The sequence below is a fragment of the Protopterus annectens genome, chromosome 9.part0 (genome assembly GCF_019279795.1).
Source record: "Protopterus annectens isolate FY-2018-M chromosome 9.part0, PAN1.0, whole genome shotgun sequence".
NCBI lineage: Eukaryota > Metazoa > Chordata > Ceratodontiformes > Protopteridae > Protopterus > Protopterus annectens.
Genome location: NC_056743.1, coordinates 911,162,346 through 911,183,427, shown reverse-complemented (window position 1 = coordinate 911,183,427; position 21,082 = coordinate 911,162,346). Strand labels below are relative to the sequence as shown.

At 38.3% G+C, this 21,082-nt stretch overlaps 1 protein-coding gene across 1 annotated transcript in view; it reads left to right on the top strand.

Moving 5' to 3' along the window:
* The window catches only part of LOC122811661 (unconventional myosin-Ib-like), a 1,027,360-nt gene that overhangs the window by 599,028 nt on the left and 407,250 nt on the right, over positions 1-21,082 (top strand). Inside the window, exons 11-13 of the mRNA XM_044083653.1 lie at positions 10,954-11,072; positions 19,048-19,134; positions 20,333-20,398. Coding sequence (XP_043939588.1) covers positions 10,954-11,072; positions 19,048-19,134; positions 20,333-20,398 — 272 coding nt within the window. The remainder of the gene's footprint in view (positions 1-10,953; positions 11,073-19,047; positions 19,135-20,332; positions 20,399-21,082) is intronic.

The window sequence follows — 21,082 nt, the reverse complement described above, 5'->3', positions numbered from 1 at the left end:
ACTTAATACGGTGCAGCATTTAACATTTTTGCAAGTTGGTATAATAGTAGCAATATTTTTACGAGTCAAACAATTACATTCAAGCAGATAGTTGTAAAAGTACAGCATTTAAGCTGTTTTTTTAAATAAAAATCTCTAGGTGTAAAAAAAAAAGATAAAAGAAAGGGATTATATTTTTCTCAGAGGCAAATGGTTAAATGGTTGTACCACTAGAGGGTGCCATGGAATCACAAAACATTAACTAGTAGCTGTATTAAAAGAAAAGTATGTGAAATATTACACATTTTTACAATACGTGAGTCTGGTCAGCCTAATAGCAGCAAATGTTGATCTAACAATTATAATTGCCTAATATGTATCAAACTGTAGATATACCAACAGCTTAATTCATTTGATGTATAGCAAGCCTGTAGTTATGAATTAAAGCAGGACCTAAGTCATCAGGTTTCTGTGAACCATGCAACTTAAGAAAGGGTAGTCCAGTGTGAGGGAGGTCAATTTGCAACAGGCTGCTGTACCATAAAAGGAAGGCCTGCTATGGTGTTGCCTGCTTGATTTGAGCAGTTGTGTAAAACTGGTGAAAGGACACTAAAGAGGATGAATGCCCAGTGTGCAAAGTGTCCTAGTTCAGCTCAAACACAGCTGTTGGGCCTGCCCGACCACTTAGCACAACACTGCCTGAAAATTATTTTTGAAAGCAATAGTATATTTATTTACAAATATGTGTTTTCAGCTGTCATGACTTGCCTTTTGCTACAGGCACTGTGGCAGTATCAGTGGAGCACAGATCTCTCAACTGCCTTATTTTGGGGAACATTCCTATTTACAGGCCTGCACACAATGCGCCTATTTTTGGAAGTACTTTCCTTTTTTCAGGCTTAATTTACCCTGCCATACGATCTGAATCCCATTCATCACACATTATTTTTGAAGCTGTCTAGTACACAGATAACTATATGACCAACATATTAGTGGCAACAGTAATAACTGTATGACCAACATACTAGTGGCAACAGTAATTTGAAGAAAGAGAGCTCACATCTTCCATCAACCTTTTTTAGAAACCAAAATAAATGACCTTGTGTGGCACTGTTACAATTAGGTTAATAGATTAGTACTAGGCTAGCTGCCCTTGTGGACTACTTAAGCCTAGCCAGTTACCCCTTGTATGAATCTAACCGTGCACCTTTTGTTTGTAATGTAAACACCTTAACCATTATGCTACTCAGCTAAATATAGGTCATTACAGTCTACAGATGTTACCTTGTCTTTTTGATAATGTGCTTGTGTTTTCATCATTTTTGGCACTCATGTGTATCTGTGTAGTATCCCACATTCCTACTGAATGCTATTCAGTATTAACATTTTATGGTAATCAGATGTCTAGATTTTTGGTTGGATATACCTACTTTTCTTAAGCTTTTGCACCTATTTTTAATGTCTACAGGTTAAGAGGTTTGGAGAACCATACTGTCATGTCCTCCTGATCACTGGGAAGCATACCTCTCAACTGTCCAGATTTTAGGCTCATATTTTTGGTCTATAACTCATAAAATTTTTGGTTTTCTGGCAAATCACTAGGATGACCTGAGCACTGAAGTCACTAAATAATGATATACATTTGAATTTCAGACCAAATCCTTCAGAAAATGCATGTTAAAACAAACCCTGTCACTCTAGCAACTTTGTACATTTATAGGAGCAATATTTAAAAAAAATGTCCCTAATTTAGGGCTTTTGTCCACCCATTTTGCTGGGCTTTGTCCAGATTTCTTGTACTAAAAGGTTGAGAGGTATGCTGAGTGAGTTCACCTACATTTAGCAATGTTACATTACTGCTTAAGATTAAGCTCAAAGTTTGGGACTTAAAATGTTTGAAACGCTAAATTTCTGGACAAATCATTCACTCTCTTTACCCTTATTTTTTTTTTTTTTTTTTTTTACAAGGAAGGTTTGATTCTATGTGATTACATATATAAATGTACTTTTTTTGCCCGCCTACCTCCTTGTAGCTGCCCATAAGCTCCTCCCCTTTTTCAGTTGGTCTACTAGACCTACAGCAGCCTCCCTGGGCTCAAGCCAGAATACATTTTGAGTAGAGGCTCTTGAAAAGCAGGTACAGCCAGCCAAAATTCTGGACACTTAATTAGCATAAATTTTGTAATAAGACATAACTCCTCCCACTTGTACTAGGAGTGTGGGATACTGCTTAGAAAAACAAGTTTAAAAAACTGAGTGTGAGTAAAATATAAGCTTATCATCAAAGGTGCAATGTAAAATATGTAGGCATTAATAAAAGATATTGCAAAAATCTACCTAATACAATCATTTAATTTTGTTTCTGAAAAAAGGGTGATGTAAAATGTGGGCTCTTTTTCTTTAAGTTATTGCAGCCGCTAGTATTTTGGGCATGTAGTCTGGTTTCCTGTGTACTAAACAGCCTCAAAATTGTGTGTCCATGGTTTTGTGTGTATGTGTGTGTGTGTGTGTGTGTGTGTGTGTGTGTGTGTGTGTGTGTGTGTATATGTGTGCATGCGAGCGTGTGTGTGCATGTGTTTGTGCATGTGTGTGTGTGCATGTGCATGTGTGCGTGCATGCGTACATGTGTGCGTGTGTTAGTAGTGCGTGAACCTATGCACGGGTGTGTGTGTGTGTGTGCATGTGTGTGGTGCATTTGTGTGTGTGCGCGTGCGCATATGTGTGTGTGTGTGCGCGTGCGCATATGTGTGTGTGTGTGTGTGTGTGTGTTTGTGCAGATCAAAGTACAGTTGAGATCTTCTGAGAATGGTGAGAAAGTCAAGGATGCTGTTGCAGCAACATACTGCTGCTTGGGAGAGTGCCATAATGTTCACTACCCTGCAATAGGCTTGAGAGTGATGCATGCATGTATTCACTCATAACAATTTCCTGACCATGTGGTATACCACTTGCAGTGTGGTGCCCACAATGCTGTAAATGCTGGTATTGCATTGAGCCTAGGCAGCCTCCACACTGCAAGTGGTATACCACATGGTCAGTGCCATCCTTCCCCCAGCATGGACAAATCAGTGTAAGGCAATCATTGCAACCTGCCCTCCTAGCATAGACAAACCGGTGTCAGGCACTCACTGCCATTCCTCCCTCCCTCCCCAGCATAGACAACCAGTGTCAGATGCTCAGTGCCATCCCTCCCTCCCTCCTCCAGCATTGACAAATCAGTGTGAGGCATTCACTACCACCTCCCCCCCAGCATAGACAAACTGGTGTCAGGCACTCACAGCCATCCATCCCTCCCATAGCAAAGACAAACCGGTGTCAGGCACTAACTGCCATCTCTCCCTCCCTCTCTTAGCATAGACAAACTGGTATCAGGCACTCACTGTCACCTGCCACCCCCCCCCCAGCATGGACAAACCATTGTCAGTCACTCACTGCCATCCTCCTCCTCCCTCACTGGGATCACTCAGATAGAACATGGGTCATCTGGAGTGTTGCATGACTTTATATGACCTTCTGGGACCAACTTGGTCAGCAAAGAGTAAGTAAGTAAATAAATAAACAGATACAGAATGTATCCCCCTACCCCAAGGTATTCCTATGGGATTGTATATTTTTGTGCTGTTTTTGTCATTTTTATTTCATTTTCTTAATGTCAATACTACTATAATTTCTGTTAACTGGAAGTGTTTTGTATAATATCAGGACTGAATGTTTGAAGGTTGTGTATTCTTTACCTTGGGTAGTTGTTTGGGATTATTAATGTAAAAAAAAACTTTTAAAGCTATGTCTTTAATAATTTAGTTATTTAAGGAAAGGATAGTTCAACTCTTGACCATAAAGAACAACAGTGTGACATTTTATATGTGTTCCATTGTTTGGCTCTGTTTACTAACTAGGGGATTTAGAAAGACCCCCCACTGCTGACAGTAAGACCTGTGGCTAAAAGGGACTATTTCTGTGATGCAGGAGAAAGCGAGTCAGTGACATGTTAGCTGCAAAGAGGAAAGACATCATTATTGTCTAATTTGCATATCCTAGAATGTCCCTTAAGTACTGTGAGTGCAAATAAGTACATTCCTGTAATAGTTAACACTGGTGACCCATGTAGCACATTGGCAGAGGCACCCCTCCTTATGACATACCTCTTATCCTTATCTGTCTCTCAGTGTACAGAACATTTGTGATATATCTTTGTATGTGCCCTCATAAATTATATATCCTTACAGTCAATCAATGATGCCAGACATCTGAGTTTCCATTGTGTTTGTAAAGTGCATTGTGATGCCAGACCTATTGCCCTACTGTAAAAACCGCCATCCCTCTAAACTGTCCTTGATTTTACAAGATGATCTTACTGTTGCCTTTTAATGTGTCCTGTCCCTCTTAACTGCCAGACCATTGCAATCAGTGAATAGTGACAGACATTAGAGCTTCATACATATTATTATTATTAAATACCCTGTTATACTAGCTCTTCAGGTGGTGTAGAAGGTTTAGGCCCCTGCTTGAGAAGTCACTTTCTGTGTTAAGGATGCAGCTTTTTAACATTTTTTTTTTATTTTCAAAGATTTAAGGTAGTATGTTGGAGTATACTTGGTGTTTAGTGGTGGCAATCAGCTACAGACTGCCAAGGGTACAGATCTGAATATTTTTAAGTGGCTTTGTGGCACAATATAAAGTGTATCCATATTGTCTAGTGGCCCCCTGCCCCATATCTTTCATGGTGCAAAGTATTGTTTTATTATTTTTAACTGCTTTTATGCCATGATATAGAGCATCCTTGGTGTCTACTGTTCCCCATTCCTTAACATTGCAGGATTTGCTCGTTAGTCTAGGGAAATGTGGAGGCATAACAGCCCCCCCTACATACATACACATTCAAAACTTTAATGAATACATCCCTACACTCACACACACACACACACACACACACACACACACACACACACACACACACACACACACACACACACACACACACACACACACACACACACACACACACACACACACACACACACACACACACACACAAACACCACTTTCTGTCTGCTAAAACTTTCAGTACTTACCACTGTGACAATGCAAGGCATTGCCATCTGTGCCTGAGAGATCGGGGCAGTGCATGTGTGACAGCATAGTTAGTTGAAGTTTTGTAAATAATTTTATGTCTTTTGACTATCTGACTTGTACAGGTGCTTATGTTAGGGATGTATCATCAGTGTTGTTGTGACTGATTAAATGTTTATGTTTAAACAAAAAAATTCTATAATTTTCAAATACTGCAATAGATCTTAGAAAAGCTTTGAGTCTGTACTCTACCAGAGTCATATGATCAAATGTGATGTCATTCTATAACCAGCACTGAGGGGATGGAACTCATAGATTAGCTTGTTTTGTTTTGTTTTCTTTGGAACCAGATATAAAAATCTATGACAGTTATCACAGTCAGTTCAGTTGAGTTCAGTTAGATGAGTATAAGTGGGAAGATCACCTTGTCTTGTGGAAGTAAGAATCTCAGCATCTAATCCTTGCTGTATTAATTAAGTTAGCTAGGGGAACAGTTCTTCTTTAGACAGTCAGGAATTATAGTGAGATTAGCTAAGTATTGTTTTTCAGCATCTGCTTGAATCTGTCCAACTGTGTTATTTTTATTATTCCTGTGATTGAAACTCTGATGCTTATTGCACTTAAATACTTAATAATCCTATGTTTTCTTTTTCACTATTTATTATTAAATGTTTTTACATCTTTTATTATGGCTGGTCTTTTAGAGATTACTTTTAAGATCTTGAGAGTACTTTTGCTTATTCTAGTGATGCCTTGGCCACTCTAAAAAGCCTTGCCACTTGGGTTAGACCCTACCATTTATGTTAGTTTTGATTTTACTCAGCATAATTTGATACCCTTGTAAGAGCATGACAGTGACTGGCTGGTGGCAGCATCATTACATTATTGTATGAGAGTGGCTCTCCTGCACTGGCCCAGTAATCAAGGAGTCTTGATCCTCACCATTGGCAACAGTGGGGGGATGTACACACTGGGAGGATGACAAGTACACACACAGTAAAGTGCAATTACCCTTAAGAGTGCCCAGAGACCACAGTCAGTCTGGGGTTGGTTTCTCCCTCTTCCTCTAGATCCCCAATAAGACTCCGCACTGGCACAGCTATAGGGTTGAGATCTCAGCTGAGTGACCAAACAAGACCTCTAATACCCTCACTATCCAACAAGTGCTTTGTGACCCTGCCCAAGTAGCTGACATACACACACTTTGAGATTTGATTTAGACACACACACACACACACACACACACACACACACACACACACACACACACACACAGCTGGAAAAAGCTGGCACAGATTTACTAGCTATACCCCCTTCTTGCCCTGACTATAAGGTGTTTATCACTGCCACCATCCAACTCTTTATCAGCTATTTTAAGGCCTTTAACAAAGGGTGTTCAGTCTTATTGTGTAATGCTACTATTAATCCACATGGTAATTTGACCAAGCACCAGGCTATTTGAAGTATCCTGTACAGTGTCACCAAATAGATATGAAAGTACTCTAAGAGCTTAAATATCTCTAAACAGGTCAGCCACAATTGAAAAGTTTAAATATATTTAATAATAAATAATAAGAGAACAAGAAAATACTCACTAAATTATCACAGTAACTTCAGAGTTCAAAATCACAGGAAATATTTAAAACAGCATTGCAAGACAGTCTCAAATAAATAAAGAAAACATCTAAGCTATACTTCACTATATTTCTATCTGAATCTAAAAGAGATACTATGCCCTAGAAACCTACTTACATGAAGGCAAGGTGGTGAATGAATCTTCTAGCTGATGTTGTTGTTAGGTCAGAAGACAGATACAAAATGCCCTTTCTCTCTCTCTTTCTCTCAGAGAGTTCTTAGATTAATATGAAATATACTGCTGGGTTAGCTTGGATGACATCACTTTTTTGTCACCTGACTTTACTTCCCAAGCTAAACCCCCATTGTCAGAAACTACCCACATTTAAAATCTCTCTGTGAAAATACATAGCCTTCAGATGTTTGCAACTGCTAGAAGACATAAAACAAAAAACACTTACAAAACAATACAGAAAACCCCTTAGTATAGACATCATGTCTCCTGTTGACTGAAACTGAAAGATAACTTTTATAACACAATCATACAACAATTTAATTTCAACTATTTTCTTGAAGTTTTGCAAGTTAACCCTCTATGTTCTAGTTTCTACTGTTAAAACATATCCATTTACACAATTACAATAGTTTATATACTTTTCTGTTCTAAGCCAGCAGGGCATGCTGTGTTTACATTTTATCTCAGTACATAACATACAGTTATAACACAGTTGTAGCACAAGCATCTCACATGAAGCATGTTGGCATTCACAAATGACACATAACCACTTAGAAAATTCCAGGTAGCTGGGCTGGCAGTATCTCCTTCTGTCACACTTCTGTATAAATCATATTAATATTCTCAAATGACATATACTTATTTACAAAATTCCAGCTAGCTGGGCTGGCAGTATTTCCCTTTGTCACACTGGGCATACATGTCAGTCACTTGGAACTGCTCTTGGGAAAAATTGTGCTTGATGCACAGAGTTGCATTTGAAATTGCTGTGTAAATCCATTCCTGTTTTAGTGATGGACTCTCGCCAGTATCAGTGGTGAGGATTGAAGCTGCTTGATTACTGGCCTGATTAAAGAGGGCCATAGCCCATGACATTCCTTTTGCAGGTAACAAAGGCTTGAGGGAGGTAGTTAAGATGATACCTGATGCTCAAGGAAAAGGGGAGTTTGTATACTGGAACAAAGCACTACATATAGAGAGTGGCCCCATGAGGGAGGACTAGAGGGTGAAGTAATACAGCAGCTGGTAATGCCCAGAGCCTACCATCTGGCAGTTCTAGCCATAGCCCATGACATTCCTTTTACAGGTCATAGGGTAATAAACCATACCAAGGGACATATTATGCAGAACTTGTATTGGCCTGGGATTGCAAAGGATGTAACAGGGTACTACAGGATCTGTGTGAGCAGTGCCAAAATGTAGGCAAGGCAGGGGACAAGGTCAAAGCTCCATTGATGCCTTTGTCTGTAATTGAGGAGCCATTTCAGAGGGCAGCTATGGATATTGTGGGGCATCTGAGTACCCCCATGTTCCACAGGGAAGAATTATATCCTTGTGGTAGTAGATTATGCTACTAAATACCCTGAAATGGTGGCTCGGTCCTCCATCAAGGCAGAGAAGGTGGCAAATGCTTTGTTAGAGATTTTCAGCAGGGTAGGTTTCCCAAGAGAAATACTGACAGAAGTGCCAACTTCATGTCAGACCTGCTGGCTTGTCTGTGGAAGCATTGAGGGGTGAAACACCTAAAGACCACCCCCTACCAACCCCAGAAAAATGGTCTTGTGGAGAGGTTAAACTCTCCACTGAAGACCATTCTACAAACATTTGCAGACCAGTTTAGGAGAGAGTGGGACAAATATGTGCTCCATCTATTGTTTGTACACATAAAGGTACCCCAGGAATCTACAGGTTTTTCACCCTTTGAGTTGCAGTATGGGCATAGGGTGAGGAGGCCTTTAGATTTGATTCATGATGAGTGGGAGGGTGAGTGTGAATCCCACAAGGAGTTTGTTGTGGCATATGTCCTAAACCTCAAGACAAGGTTAGGGAGCTCATGGACATGGCCCATGAAAACCTGGCAGGGACCCAACAACAAAAAAGGTCTGGTGTGACAGGAATACTTGAGCCTGAGAGTATGCTGCAGCAGTTGTGGTGTTGTGGTGCTTATTCCTGTCAGACACAGTAAACTGCAGGCAGCTTGGGAGGAACCCTTTGAAGTGGTAAGGAAGGTCAGTAATATTAATTATATGGTAAACCTGATAGGCAGGAGGCAGGGACAAGAACTGTACTATGTTAACACGATGAAGCCTCAGCATGTCATGAAGCTTCTAGGTAGACTGCAAAGGGCAAGGTTGACCATTAAGCCCACTAAATGTCAGGTGGGTATGGCAGCGGTCTCATACCTGGGACATAGAGTAGGGAGTGGTAAGATTAGGCCAGAACCCACCAAACTGGAAGCTATTCAGGCGTGGCCTGCCTTTGTTACCAAAAAGCAAGTGAGGGCATTCTTGGGGACAGCAGGGTACTATAGAAAGTTCATTCCCAATTATAGTACAGTAGCTTCTCCCCTCACAGATCTGACAAGGAAAAAGAGGACAAGATAAGGTAGTGTGGACCCCAGCCTGTGAGCAGGCATTCCAAAAGCTTAAAGGGGCTTTGGGAGGATCCCCTGTACTGGCCAGTCCATATTTCAGCAATGCCAATGTAGACAGACTCCAAGACAAGTTATAGGTTAATGTGTTCTCAGACAGGCCCATTTCTCTCAAGCAATGTTTTCCAGGGTCGCTTGAAAAACTAGTTAAATCTTTAAAGGGGGGAGGGGGAGAGATGTGATGATGTGAGTTATTGCCATCTGTGCCACCGAGAATGGGGCAGTGCATGTGTGACATGTGTGAGCATGGTTAGCTGGAGTTTGTTAAATAACTCTCTGTCATTTGACTATCACACTGACTTGTACAGATGCTTGTGTTAAAATGTATCAACAGTGTCAAAATAACTGATTAAATGTTTACGTTTAACCAAAGAATTCTATAATTTTCAAATACTGCAACAGATGTTAGAAAATCTTTGAGTGTGTACGCTACCAGAGTCATGTGATCAAATGTGATGTCATTCTTTAACCAGCACTGACGGGATGCAACTCACAGATCAGCTTGTCTTGTTTTCTTTGGAACCCAATATAAAAATCTATTGACAGTTATCACAGTCAGTTCACTTGAGTTCAGTTAGATCAGTGTACGTTAGAAGAACATCACCTTGCCTTATGGAAGTGAACAACCCAGCAACTAATCTTGCATTCATGAATACATCCCTCCACACACATACGTGCACAAGCATGCGCACACACACACACACACACACACACACACACACACACACACACACAGGCACATATCACTTTCTGTCTGCTAAACTTTCCAGTACTTACCTCTATGTGATCTTTTGTCTGGGTTCATTAAAATAACCATCTGTTCAGTTATGTAGACATTATGTCGGGAGATCACATAGCTAATTAGCATAAGATGATCATCTGGAATGCCTCATTAGCATTTGCACTAGGCCACAAAAACAGCCCATCATGGTGCTGTGCCACTTCGTGGTACATCACTGTAGAAGAGTTGTCTCTGAATTAAAAATGATTACTGTGATGTGTACACCAGGCTAACATCTGATAGTAACTATTCTGAATTAGGCCTCTATGTGTTGGTCATATTTATATTGAAATAAAAATATCTTTAAAAATATAATTACCACATGAGTGTAATGTGTGGTTAAAATGTCATGCATTTTACTCAAAACTACTTTTATTTATTGTTTAATTAGGGCATTTTTATTTTGCACTTCCAGATACATTTTGCCTCCAAGGATAGCCTTGAATACTTCCTTAGTCTAAATGCTTCTGCAGAATCTCCTCCCACAACACTCCCACAACCACACCTAGTAAATAGATAATTGTTTCAGCAGTATCACGACAGATTTAAGTTTCTGCAGAAATAATTCCCTCTTTTTTCCTTACTATTATAACAGGGAGAGGTTTCATGTTATGTGATTACATATATTTAGCAGTTTATAAGCGTAAACTTTTTGTGCCATTTATTTCATTTTCTTTTTAATTTCGTTGCTGGTGTACTTTTTGGTTAAGTGGATGTCACTTGTTAAAAATCAGGTTTAAACATTCTAACCTCAAGCAATGGTAGGATTTACTCATATTTAGAATGCTGACTGACAAACCAGAGACTGTTGTTTTGACAACTCACATATTATTTACACTACCAAAATATAATTTTGGGTTTGCATACATTTTTTCTTTACAGCACTGGATGGAATCTGTGAGATGATTGGTTTGGACTCAAGCATCTTGGAGCATGCCCTCTGTAATCGTACAGTGGAGGCCAAGAAAGACAAAGTGGCAACAACTCTGACAGTTTCTCAGGTATTGTGGTAAGATTATTTTGAAAAGGATTTCATAAGAAAAGTCACCCAGATTTATAAATTCTTTAAAGCAGAATGTGCAGCTGAGATCTTTCATTACTATGTTTAAATGTATTCGAAAATGCATTGTAATGCTGTTTAAAGGAATAGTGCCATGCATCGGTATATGCCTGCCTAAGTTAAATGTATGTACATGCATATATTTTTCATTTTATTTTCAGTAAGATCAGTATTCATTTTGGTTGCAGTGCTAATAACAAGGCACCTTACAATAAAATAACAATATGAAGACAGACATGCAGCGTCACAGTGAATTACAAAGGACAGCAAGCACTTGAATTGTTCTGTAAAGTCCTTATAATGATTAATTTATGTGAAAAGCTTGTTTTAAAGGTAATACTTTTATTACCTTCTAAACATATCCATTCACTGTTTGGTAACTTCAACTTCATCATTAAGTTTATTAAAGTGCTTCATCCCAAGCACCGTACCACACAAAATAGCAGCAATACAGATACAAATGTTTAACTAGAATAAAGTCAATAACAAGTTGAATAAAAACAGGAAGGCTATAGGAGTTTAACTTGAATAAAGTCAATAGTAAGTGGAATAAAAACAGGGAGAAGATAGGATTAATAATGGAACATGTAAGTGGTAAATAGTAAAACAACTTTGTGAGTTAAAACATGAAATGATCAACATAATTATCTGCAGCAGGACAAATCTAACTAAAGGCAAGGTCAAATAGCAATTTTGATGAACATTTAAAACCACCCAATATGTACCATCATGCAAAGAATTTCAATTGGTTGCAACCAAGGAAATAAAAAAAAAATACTTTACAGATTTTAACTGGACCCTTTTAAGCTCTAGCAGCTTGTTATCTGGAGATCTATCATATGTACTGAAAGTGAAAGGCTATAAGTCGTACGACAGTGTGCTATGCTTAGAGTGGTGTGGGGCATCTGGGCCCCCAACACTCAGCAACTTTAACAATAGCAGCTTCCTACATAACTCCTATGCCCATTAAGACCCAAAGGACCCTCCTGCCATAGAATGATAGAGTTGCCACCTTTCCCTTTTTTCTGGATAATCTGGAGATGAAGCATATCATCTTGTTTCCTAGTATTGGAGTTTAATGTTTCAATTTTCAAGGTCTTTGCATTTTGTATTTCCCCAGGTCTATAGTGCTCATCCGGCCAATGACATTGCATCTATTATGCTGATTAGTAACACAGAAAACAAGCAAACACTGCTGACCTGGTTGCATCCACCCCTCTTTGTTCCTAATTGGCTGAGAGGCTGGGCTGATGACAAAAGTCAAACAAATAGTTTTGAAAATAATGCAAAGAAACCCACAGAACTTGAAGAATAAAAAGATTGGTTTGGGATGTCAATGTGTCTTTTTTTCCTGCCAGTTCTTTGCACGTTTGACCAAAGCTCTCAATATCTTCAACAAGAATTGCGAAACCATGAAACCAGAGATAATTTTTAAATATTACTCTATATCTCTTAAAGTTAACAGAACAACAGGTTTTGCATCAGTATGCATTTTCTGAGCATTGCAAAGTATGAAACTCTAATGTCTGGCATTATTAAGTGATCTTAAGATATTTACCAGAAAATCAAACACTTTGCAAGAGAAAGAGCAAAAATGTGAGGCAAAATCAGGGATAAGTGACAGCTATTCAGGTCAGTTTGACTGTGATGTATCAGTTCTTCTCAGAGCTGAGATTTCATCTTCATTGGAGTGATTTCAGAAAAGCTGTCTCTGCTTTGTACCTGGTGGATGCTGTTGGTTTCCAGTAGTAATGTTTCATTATTCCCTGATCCCAGCAAGACAGTAAAGAGAAAGGAAGGCTGCATCAACTGTGAGAAGCAGCAGTTAACACCTAATTTTTGAGAAGGACCTCTATATTACTATTTCCAGTGAAAGTGGAAAAAATATGGATTTGAAGGCAATGACTTAACCCCTGCTCTCGTTTGACAGGAGCAAATTACAGATATTGTTTTTGCTGATAATTCATACCTCCCAAATATCTCTGAATTTGGCTCAAAATTTTGTTCTGTCCTTCCCAATTCTTCGAAAATGGCAATTTTGGAAAAATCTGGGTGAGGGGTTACACTAAATAAATATTGACTATAATTAGAGTTATAGACTACTTTACTTCAGAAAATACATGCTAATTCACATTCTTTTATTCTGTCACCTTCTCAACTTAACAGTACTGTTATAAAAAATGCTCACGATTGTCATTATTTCTGGATTTGTTTGGGATTCTGGAGGTAAAAGGTTGAGAGCTAAGGCTATAATCAGTGTGAAAATGATCACTGTTATGGCTTGTGCTTTTGTGTGTAGTGTGTGTGTGTGTTCATAAGTTCATAGATAGGTACTAGGCTATTGGCCCAAGGGCCTACGTAAGTCTAGCCAACAAGGTTCCTGGCTTATGCCACCCAAGAAAGTTATTTTCCTGTGCCACTGTCGAGCAGAGACATGGAAGTGATCCCCGGGGTGTATTTCCTATTTCCCATCCACTCATCAAGATTTTTCTTGAAGAGTGCTAATGAAGAACTTTGTTTGACATAGATGGGTAGCCTGTTCCAGAGTATGGGAAGTCTTTGGGACAGGAATCTATCCCTCCAGCATGTCCTGTTTATTGTGGTGACAAGGTTTAGGTCCCTATAGCGTGTAGCTTGGAGGGATTGGGATTGTGAGTGTGTGTGTGTGTGTGTGTGTGTGTGTGTGTGTGTGTGTGTGTGTGTGTGTGTGTGTGTGTGTGTGTGTGTGTGTATGTATGTATGAATGTGTATGTGTGTGTGTGTGGGTGCAATGTATATAAAAGTAACGGTTTGTCAGTAATAATTTCCTTCACTCCACATCACAATGAAACTTCAGCACTGCACACAATAAGTGGCTGTCTTGGCCTTTGATCAGCTTTTTCTTGCATCTTTTCAAAACTTCTAAGTAATGAAGACTGCATTCTAATAATTGTATAGGAAATAATTTAAATAAGCCAAGGGTCTGGGGGGTTTAGTTGCTTTGAGGTGTAGTTTACAGCTATTTTCTGAAACCTTTGGTACAATGATGGCCTGAACAAAAAGAAATCATGACTAAGGAAAGAAACTGTCTTATTTTTTTCTTTCAGGGAAAAAATTAGTTGTGTCCAATGATTAATTCTCAAATCTGACAAAAAAGTAGTAACCAATAAACTAGGAAATAGTTACCCACAGCTTGAGAAATCAAATGCTTGTGAGTACACTTAAGTCATACCTGGGATAAATGTCTGCCTTCCACCCCCCCCCAAAAAAAAATTATAATCACCTCCTGTATACCACTTCTGGTGTTAAATGGGGATGAAAGTGAAAGAACAACTGGTCACAGTTATATATTTAAAGTTGCTGCTGTCAAATATCTATATAGCATACCTCCTCACAAGTAACCCCAAAAAGCATGGCTTCTGTGCACTCCACTGATAGCAAAGTGGGGTGAACTTGAAAGACAAGATATAACAGAGTAACATATTTCAACTTGTTGCTGTAAGAGACAGTTTCTTTCACCAAGCACAATTTCCTTTACGCGCACATAGGGAACACACTCAGTCCTGGGGCTAGGTTTCCCTCTCTCTCTCTCCAGGCCCCAAATAAGATCCCCACTGACACAGCTTTAGAGTTGCATCCTCAGCCAAGTGTTCCAAGCCAAGTTCTCCAGCACCCTCTCTGTGAAACCAGTGCTCTGTGTCCCTGCTTCAAGTAGCTGACACACATACTCTTTGAGATTTTGATTTTCACATGCACACACACACACACACACACACACACACACACACACACACACACACACACACACACACACACACCTGGGAAAGGCTGGCACAGATTTAACAGCTAAGCCCCCTTTGCCCAGAGTATAAGGTAAATACTACCACCAGAACACTTTAAAGCCAGCTACTCCAGGGCTCTTACAAGGGTACACAATTATACTGAGTAAAATTAATACTACTAATAAATGGTAGTGTTTGACCAATGCAGTAAGGCTTTCAGGATCGGCCACAGTGTCATCAAATAAATATAAGTACTCTCAGAGGTTAAAATATTTTCTATTCTAAAAGACCAGCCACAATGGAAAGTTTAAATATATTTAATAGTAAATAATAAAAGAACATGAAAATACTAAATATCTGTTTCCAATAAGCACCAGAGTTTCAGTCACACGAAATATTAAAAATAACACCAATGGATTGAGTCACACAGATACAGAAAAAACAGTACTTAACTAATCTCGCTATATTTTCCTGACTGATCTAAAGAATTACTGCTCCCTAGTTCACTTACTAGAGCAAGGCAAGGTGACGTGGATGAGTGGTCCTTCTTTGTCAGGTTTCACAAACAGACTGCCCTAAGACTTCTGTCTCATCTAGTATTAAAACATCATTTCAGTGGTGGATTACAGAATGACATCACATACATCTGGTCACCTGACTTCTAGTTTCCACCCTACCCCCTTTACTAGAAACTGAAACAGAATCTTGCACATATGTGTTACCATAACTGTCAGAAAACATAAAAAGCCATCCTGAGCAAGTAATTGACCCCACTCGACTGTGCTACATCCAATACAAATGCCAATAGTATCAAAAAAATCCAAAGTCTGAAGGCAGGTAAAGCTGTTTATTAACATACACAACATAGAGCTTTGCTAAGATGTGTTATAGCATCTTGAAGTTATAAAACCATTTCAAAAACTTCCACCCTTCTAGGGAAACAATTAGTTCACTCCTAATGACAATACAGTAGGGTTCCTAGTCCTGGTTTTCACAAACATTTGCCTGTGGCTGTAATCAGTACTGTAAGATACAATCTTTATGGCCTAAACCAAGTAATTTAATTTCAGACTATTTTTCAAAGTTATCTGGACTCTGAGATTAACCTATCTCTTCCAGTATCCCCTGTTACAATATATTCATTTCAACAGTTACAATACAGTCTGACATATAGGTGTATTTCTTTTCTGTCCAGAAGGATCCACTGTTCATATATTTTTAACACAAACAGCTTTAAAAATACATTTTCAACACAAACACCTGTACAAATCAGTTTAATATACAAATGACATATAATTCTTTACAAAACTCTAGTTAGCTATGCTGGCATATGTTACACATCCACTGCCGTACTTCTTCTGGCATAGCTGGCAATACCTGATATCATAACAGTTGTTACAAAAGGAAGTTTGGGAGCATGCCCAGTTATTCAGCTACATCAAACAAACTGATATTGTGGTAACAATGCACCTGTGTTGACTTTAGCGATGGCTTCAAACAGGTCTTTCAGGGATGAAGCATGCTTACTGTATTTTTTGCTGGGCATTCTGCATGTGGACTAAGAGACCTAATTGAAAACAAAAGCCAAAGTCCGCAGCCACATATTAAGCAGTAAACAAAATGAAGGCAAGAAACTCTCTGATGCTGCATGCAAATTAGATGCAGTAAATTGATGCTCTAATTGGCTGAGACATCTACAGTCAGAACAGAGGTCACTTTAAAGCAAATCTCAGGTGCACAAATATCCAAACCGGGCATTTGGGGATTAAAGCTTATTTATGTTTAAAAACAGGTGCTCCCGGGAAATTCGGGACGTTTGAGAGCTAAGCATGGGGGTTGTACCTTACTTGGCAGGAAATGGCGGGATGCAAAGGTGGTAACTTTGTATACAATTTGAAATGATTGATGAACCACTGTTAACGTTTTTGTTTGTTGAAAAGATTATTCACTGTGTCAGTTTTTCATTTTACCATAACCAATCCTGTCCAAGGAGTGAAACTGATATCACTTGTGTAGTGGTCAGGCAGGTCCTTGATATAACCTGGACCATAACTTTGTAGAGCACTGTAGGTTAGAAAGCTTCTTTTAAAGGTTATCTGATACCTGATACGAGGCCTACCCAGACCGTGCAAAATACGAGTAATATAATACATTTTATGAATTCATTAAAGGAGGATAGTAAACATACTACAAAATTTTGCACAAGCTGAGTGCTATAGAAAACCTTGGGTGTCTCACATTGCAATAATCTGACAACAGTTGCCAAGTCTTCAGATGACATCTGGCATGATTAAAGTAGAATGTGTAGTGAAAGTTGGTCAGATTTCATAAGTGCTGCAGCCTGGCCAGGGAAGTTGAGGTTGAGAAACTTGTTATGATTAGGACTCATCATGGATGTTTGCACTGGCTGGAGTTAGGGAAAAAATGATTTACACTAGCGAATGGCAGGGATGATAAAAATTACTGTGTCTGAACTTTAGTTAACTCCATATTTATATACTGTACTATAAGTAAATCCTATCCACAATGTAGAAAAATGTGAAAATATGAATCCACAGCTCATAATGTGACAGTTTTGTCTTATTTTTTCTTCTTTTGCAGAAGCCTGGGCTTAGAGGTTTATAGCAGTAATAGTTTCAATAATTCTGCGTCTTCATATGACTTTATTTATTTATTTTAATTTGCTAACTGTAGTAGAAAACTGGTCTCTGTGAAATTTACAGGTTCAGCCCAGGAGCCTAAAATAGAAAACACAATAAAGCATAGTATGCAAAATTGGTATTACACCATACGGTGTGAAAAGAAGGTAATAGAGAGTCAATAGATGTATAATACAAATTCAGCCTGAAATATTAAACATAGCAAAGGAGAGTACAAATTGCTTTAGGAGTATAATGAAGTATAAAGAGAGTAAAGCACGTGGGAATAAATTAGTTGTGCCTATAGAGGGAAGCCCACCTTCATATATGCTGTTATGCAGACAGTATTCCTAGTATTTCCTTGTATATCCTGGGTATTTGCTTAAAGTGGCGCTGTTCATGATCTCAGTTTATAATACTGTTCCGTTAAGAATATTGTTTTTCAAGTTTTGGCATTTTCAACTTTCTGGTCTAATCATTTTAAAATTTAGCTCAGGTGTGGTTTATTTCTGTATTAGGAACCTATGATGCTGAATGCAGTCTGGTAAATCTGTTACCTCAGTTCATTTTATGTCATTAAATCTTAGTAACTCTTGTTTTATTCTGTTTATCATGTCTGTTTATGCTCCCCCCAAATAACTACACCTTCAAGATGCTGAAGACACTTGCCACCCTCAGTGTTCTTTCTCACCACTACTTTTTTTTACATATCCCTTCAACAACTCTTAGCAGAACAGTAAGAACTTTTTAGCACACTGATCCCTTTATTTTTAAGCAGAGTGAAGAACAGGAGCTCATCTGTGGCAGTTGCTGAGTTGCCTATGTGGCAGTGTGTCCAGTGTCACACATCTATTTGTTTGATCATATCTTTCTCGTTCTCTGCTGCATGGTTCCAAACTGTATGCTGTGTCGAAGTGAAGTGGATGTTATTAGCTGCTAAATAACAATCAGACTGTGAGATGGCTGATACTATTGTATGTGTAATTTTGTGTATGACCAGTAGGTAGCAATTAAGAATAGTGCTTCAAAATACAGCATAAATCTTTAACTCTGTTAAACTTGATTCACCTCTTTGCTTCAGACAATAACAAACAAAATCAACAGTATGATACTTTTTACAGGACCAAGCACTTTATGTTTTTGTTTGGTTCATTAAAACAACTCTAAGTTTTGATTTTATATGCGTCAAATTCATCTGTCTGTAGGACTAACCTTGTTTAGACTTTTTCACTTTAACCAATATTTATAAATAATAAATAACTGTTAACTTATTTTCTTGGCTGAGCTGTATGGTATGTGGAGGTGAGAAACTCTGACAATGATTAGCAAGGTATATGCAAGGGGAGGAAAGAGTGTAAACATCACACTGCCAGTGATTTCCCAATCCAAATTAGCATTTTAGAAATGTTCTGCTTTTTAAATGTAATTGCAAGTTTAATGATTGGCATATATTTGCATAATGCCATGTGTCAGTCAAGGTAATTTATATTCAGAAATGTTCAAACTTTTTTTTCAGGGTTACTATGCTCGTGATGCTCTTGCCAAAAATATTTATAATCGCCTTTTTAATTGGATAGTCAACAGAATTAATGAAAGTATAAAGGTAAGTATTTGTCAAAATATTACTTATCTTTATCTTTGATTCAGTGTAAGTCTTTTGACAGAAAGAGGATATGATAATTGCAGTAAAAGGCCATGTGGTATCTTAACAGTGCAAATGCAGTGGACTATGCTGTAAAACAAAGCAACTAAGTTTGATGTCACACTCGGACTTGATTTTTGGGTACAGGCTTGATTAGGGACTGCAGTATTTTGTGATTAGGAACAAGGAATCCATGCTTCTTCAGAAATGCAGACCATGCTTTGTAGTGGACCAAACTACTGTTTCCACATGGTACTGCTGTCAACAGCTGGCCTAAATATTTAGTGTTCACTGAGAGATGGAGAGCAGATAAGAGAGAACCTCAGACCAGACCCAGAAAAACTTCCATCCTGGCTTCTGATAATAGACTGTGGAATATTGGAATATATATATATATATATATATATATATATATATATATATATATATATATATATATATATATATATATATATTTAGGGCAGAGAGTTGAGTAAACCTTTCACAATCTCTATTGTGGGATTACCCAGAGGAAATCATAAGTGTATGGATTCCCTCTAACACAGTTTTGAACTGGACTAAGTTGTATTCAAAGCACGTAAGCTGGAGAGGAGAAACAGTAAATAAAATAAATAATCTACATACCTCCATGATTAATCCTGTTGTCTCACACTGTATGTTTCTTAAATGTATAAAATAAAAATTATTAGGAAAGCCAGAGTGCTACACAAATGCTTCTGGTTGATTCATGCTGTAGGTTCTGGGATATGAATCTCACTTGCAGTATTTATCTTTATGCAGGTTGCGAGTTCATATTATGTACACATACGTTTCCTCTAAGCATCATGTTTCCATTTTCAAAGACATGACATTTAGATTGGTTGGTTAATTTAGATACTCCCATGTGTGTGTGTGTGTGTGTGTGTGTGTGTGTATGTGTGTGTGTGTGTCTGTGTGTGTGTTGGACAGTGAAGGACTGGTATCCTGTCCATATTGTATCCTGCCTTGCATCAAGTGGTTGTCTGCAGCTTTAAAATGAATTAAGCTGTTACTGGTAATGTTAGGCTGTAAATATATTTAATATTTTATATTACATTTTACTGACTGATTCTATAATAACTTGCAATAACCAAGTAACAGAAATTTATTAACAAAATTTTAAAACTTTTTCACAATTAAGGTTCAAGGTGTCAAGCACAAGAAAGTCATGGGAGTTCTGGACATTTATGGCTTTGAGATCTTTGAGGTATGTAACTTTGTCATTTAGCATACAAGAACTGGACACTTAGTTAACTGGATGTCAAAAGGGCAGATGAGGTCTGTGCAACTTTTTAGAAGGTACAGGGGGGTTGGAAGGAGTTCAAAGGTCAGGGCACATCCATCTATAAACCATTCAGCTGTGTAATTGTAACAGTGTCAGTACTGAAGCCATGTGCCTCATGCCCACCAAATGCAGACAAAAATAATAGCTGAGAAAAATACCCCATGGTAGGGAACAACTTTGCACAGGGGATAAAAAACATAATAAAATAATAAGATTATCAAAGGTTAAATCTTGATTATTAAGAATCAGCCTTATGAAATGTAAAAGTGATTATGAAAAGAACAACCAGATCATACTTCTCAATGTATTTGCTCAAGAATTCTGGACAAAGCTAAAAATAATGGGGGAGGTGGCAAAGGTGTAAAATCATGGACATTTTTTAATACTACTTTAATTCACTTAAAAACTTAATGGATCAACAGCTTTTGCATCAGCATGCATTTTGTGAACCATAAGAGGTATGAACTATAATGACTGGCATTAATGACTAACTATAATCCTCACTGATTTACCAGAAAATCAAAACTTTTATGTGGCACAGGGCAAAACATGAGGTAGAATCAGATATGTTCTGCAAAATCAGGTATAACTGAGAGGTATGAGCCA